This window comes from Limulus polyphemus, unplaced genomic scaffold, assembly GCF_000517525.1.
Source record: "Limulus polyphemus unplaced genomic scaffold, Limulus_polyphemus-2.1.2 Scaffold3221, whole genome shotgun sequence".
NCBI lineage: Eukaryota > Metazoa > Arthropoda > Merostomata > Xiphosura > Limulidae > Limulus > Limulus polyphemus.
In genome coordinates, this window is record NW_013668831.1 from 42,949 (window position 1) to 45,662 (window position 2,714).

The 2,714-nt window shown below is 29.4% G+C and overlaps 1 protein-coding gene across 1 annotated transcript in view; it reads left to right on the forward strand.

Annotated features, from left to right (window-relative positions):
- The window catches only part of LOC106468918 (T-complex protein 1 subunit zeta-like), a 38,478-nt gene that overhangs the window by 27,637 nt on the left and 8,127 nt on the right, over positions 1-2,714 (forward strand). The window contains exons 4-5 of the mRNA XM_022397321.1: positions 1,529-1,702; positions 2,130-2,347. Of these exons, the coding sequence (XP_022253029.1) occupies positions 1,529-1,702; positions 2,130-2,347 (392 nt within the window). The remainder of the gene's footprint in view (positions 1-1,528; positions 1,703-2,129; positions 2,348-2,714) is intronic.

Here is a 2,714-nt window from a genome sequence, read left to right on the forward strand (position 1 = left end):
CTCAAAAAGGTATGATATTAAGTGTAAATTACTCTATAAAATCATCATTGTTCAGACAAATCATAATTTTTATAGTCTTCAATCGTGTTTGGTTACAGAGCTATCAAATAAAAAATCAGATCCCTCCTGCCATGCCTACTTGGCAGTTTCACTCAGAGTACCAACATCGTTCCCACGAGAAAGTTAATGACTAGCTTGGGTGAATTTGTAACTACTCTTGTTGCTTAGTTAGAAAGCCAGAAAAATTTTAAACATAGGGAATTGGTCTACTTTTGGCATATTGTTAGTCCATATTCTTTGGTGCATTATTTAATTAAATAAAAATTAAGTGCATTACTATCATTAGTATAAAAAGTTAGGGTTAACTCTCTTAGACAAATGACAGTAAGAAAAAAGATTAAGTATTTTATTTCTTGTTTTTCACGTTTATTCTTTGTCTAATTATAAAAGTAACTAAAATGTAAAAATAGGAATCCTTTTAGGTTAGTTAAGGTTAGATTAGGTAAAATAAATAATAATAATATTATAATAAAAATGTTTCATGAGGCACACGTGAGCTGCACATTTCCTGGTGGGTGATTTACAACTTATAATGGCATGAATAGTAGTTAGACACGGTTCAAGGGGCAATAAAATTTAATTATAAAAAGATGTATAATGTTATGAACTTAGAGCTACTTAGGATAAATGAATGTAGTTTCACATTACAATTTGAAGTCATTCTAAATAGAAAAAAAGGAGTAATTTAGATTTATTTTTGGTGTTCATGAGGTTAGTCAAATTGACCCATTCAGTTTTAAGATAATGTGGAGAAAATAATAGATAAACTATAAATTTTACTGATGGTTGAAATACATGTAGGAGGTTTTTAGGGATTACACAAAGGAAATTTGAGATGAGGATAAGTATTTTGAATTTTAACATGGAAATTACTTTGCACTCGGTCTATTCTAAACAAATACTCGATATATTCATGGACAAATCTATATTTTATTTTATCAAAAATGCTTCATTAAAAAATGTGATTTTTTTGTGTATGAAAGACTTATAATATTAACTGAAAGTACCAAATTTTGTGAAGATGTACACATTATATTGAAAGTTAGAAGTATTAAATGTATAAAGACTTTAAACAAGTACAAAGAGTGAACGTGGTCAGTCAAATTGATTGAGCCCATATATTGAGAGAGTTAAAGTACCCCTATGTTTTACATTGTAAATTGAGACAGTTCAATATATTGATATTTCAATAAAATGTAAAAGCCTAACCTGATATCATGCATCTTTTATTTGTGTTCAAGATATCTCAGGAAAGCCTCTTGGATCAGTGATGCAATATATAGTTTTCATGCCATACTGTGATAAGAGAACATTTAACATTCAAAGTTTCAGTCATTGATAGTACTTCAAAAAAAAATGTTTATGTGAAGTTTCTGAAAAGCATAGCATATTTATCAACACTTCAACTTTGTAAAGTCTTGGAAAGTTGCCCACAGTTGTGATATATTTAAAGTTTTTTCATTTTTAGGGTTTACATCCAAGACTTATAACTGAGGGGTTAGATTTGGCTAAAAATAAAGCTCTTGAGGTGTTGGAAAATATAAAAGTGATCAAGGAAATGGACAGGGATACACTCCTTAGTGTTGCTCGGACCTCTCTTCGAACAAAAGTTCACCATGATTTAGCCGATCGTCTTACTGAGGTAAGTCCTTTGAATTCCAGAAGATAGTATAACTTAGAATTCATTGTGGTTTTGGAATAGAGTATAACAGATTCTTATATCAATGAATTATTATACTAAAACTTTCTTTTTGATTAGTTTGTCTTTTTAAAACATCGTTTCAATCTTCTAGTCTGCTGTGCAAAGTTTAAAAATTGATGTATTTTTTTAAACTTTAAAATATGGTTTTATTTCTTGAGAAGAATTGGTGTTTTAAACTGAATATGTGATAAAAAAAAATATGGCATGCAATTTTGAATGTTCTTTGTTTTGATTAAGAATGAATTGTTATTAACACTAGAGTAGTGACTTATATTTATTTTTTGTGTTAGTGTCTATGATTTGTACATTCAAAATAAAATTATATAGTTAAGGTGAAAAATAAATTGTTCTAACTTATGAAAATCAGGTGTGTGTAGATGCCGTGCTGTCCGTTAAACAAGAAGGCTCCTCATTAGATCTGCACATGATTGAGATCATTGAAATGATGCACAAAACAGAACATGATAGTACATTGATTAAAGGACTAGTTTTGGATCATGGTGCTCGTCACCCAGACATGAAGAAATATGTTAAGGATGCTTACATTCTTACTTGTAATGTGTCCTTTGAATATGAAAAGAGGTAAGTTTGATAAACTAGTAAGGAAAGATGGTTTAATGTTTTTGAATAACTTTATTTATATTTTATCCTAGATATTAATCAAACTGTGAATCTCATTCCAACTAGACTATTCTGATACATGGTATTGACAGGAACCACACAGATAATACAATTGAACTTCATGTTTTAATAATTAAAAGCCAATTCACAAGGAAAGGTACCCCTGGTTGTCCAACCTTTAAATTTGATTATTTGCACTTAAGATATTTTTTTTCCCCTAATCAAGAGTAAAGATATTATATGCATCATAACTGTAAATCAGCTTTCAGGTTGAAAATCAGTTGTTCTGTTGCCAAGATATACAGTTAACATTGCTAGTAGAAGAACACCA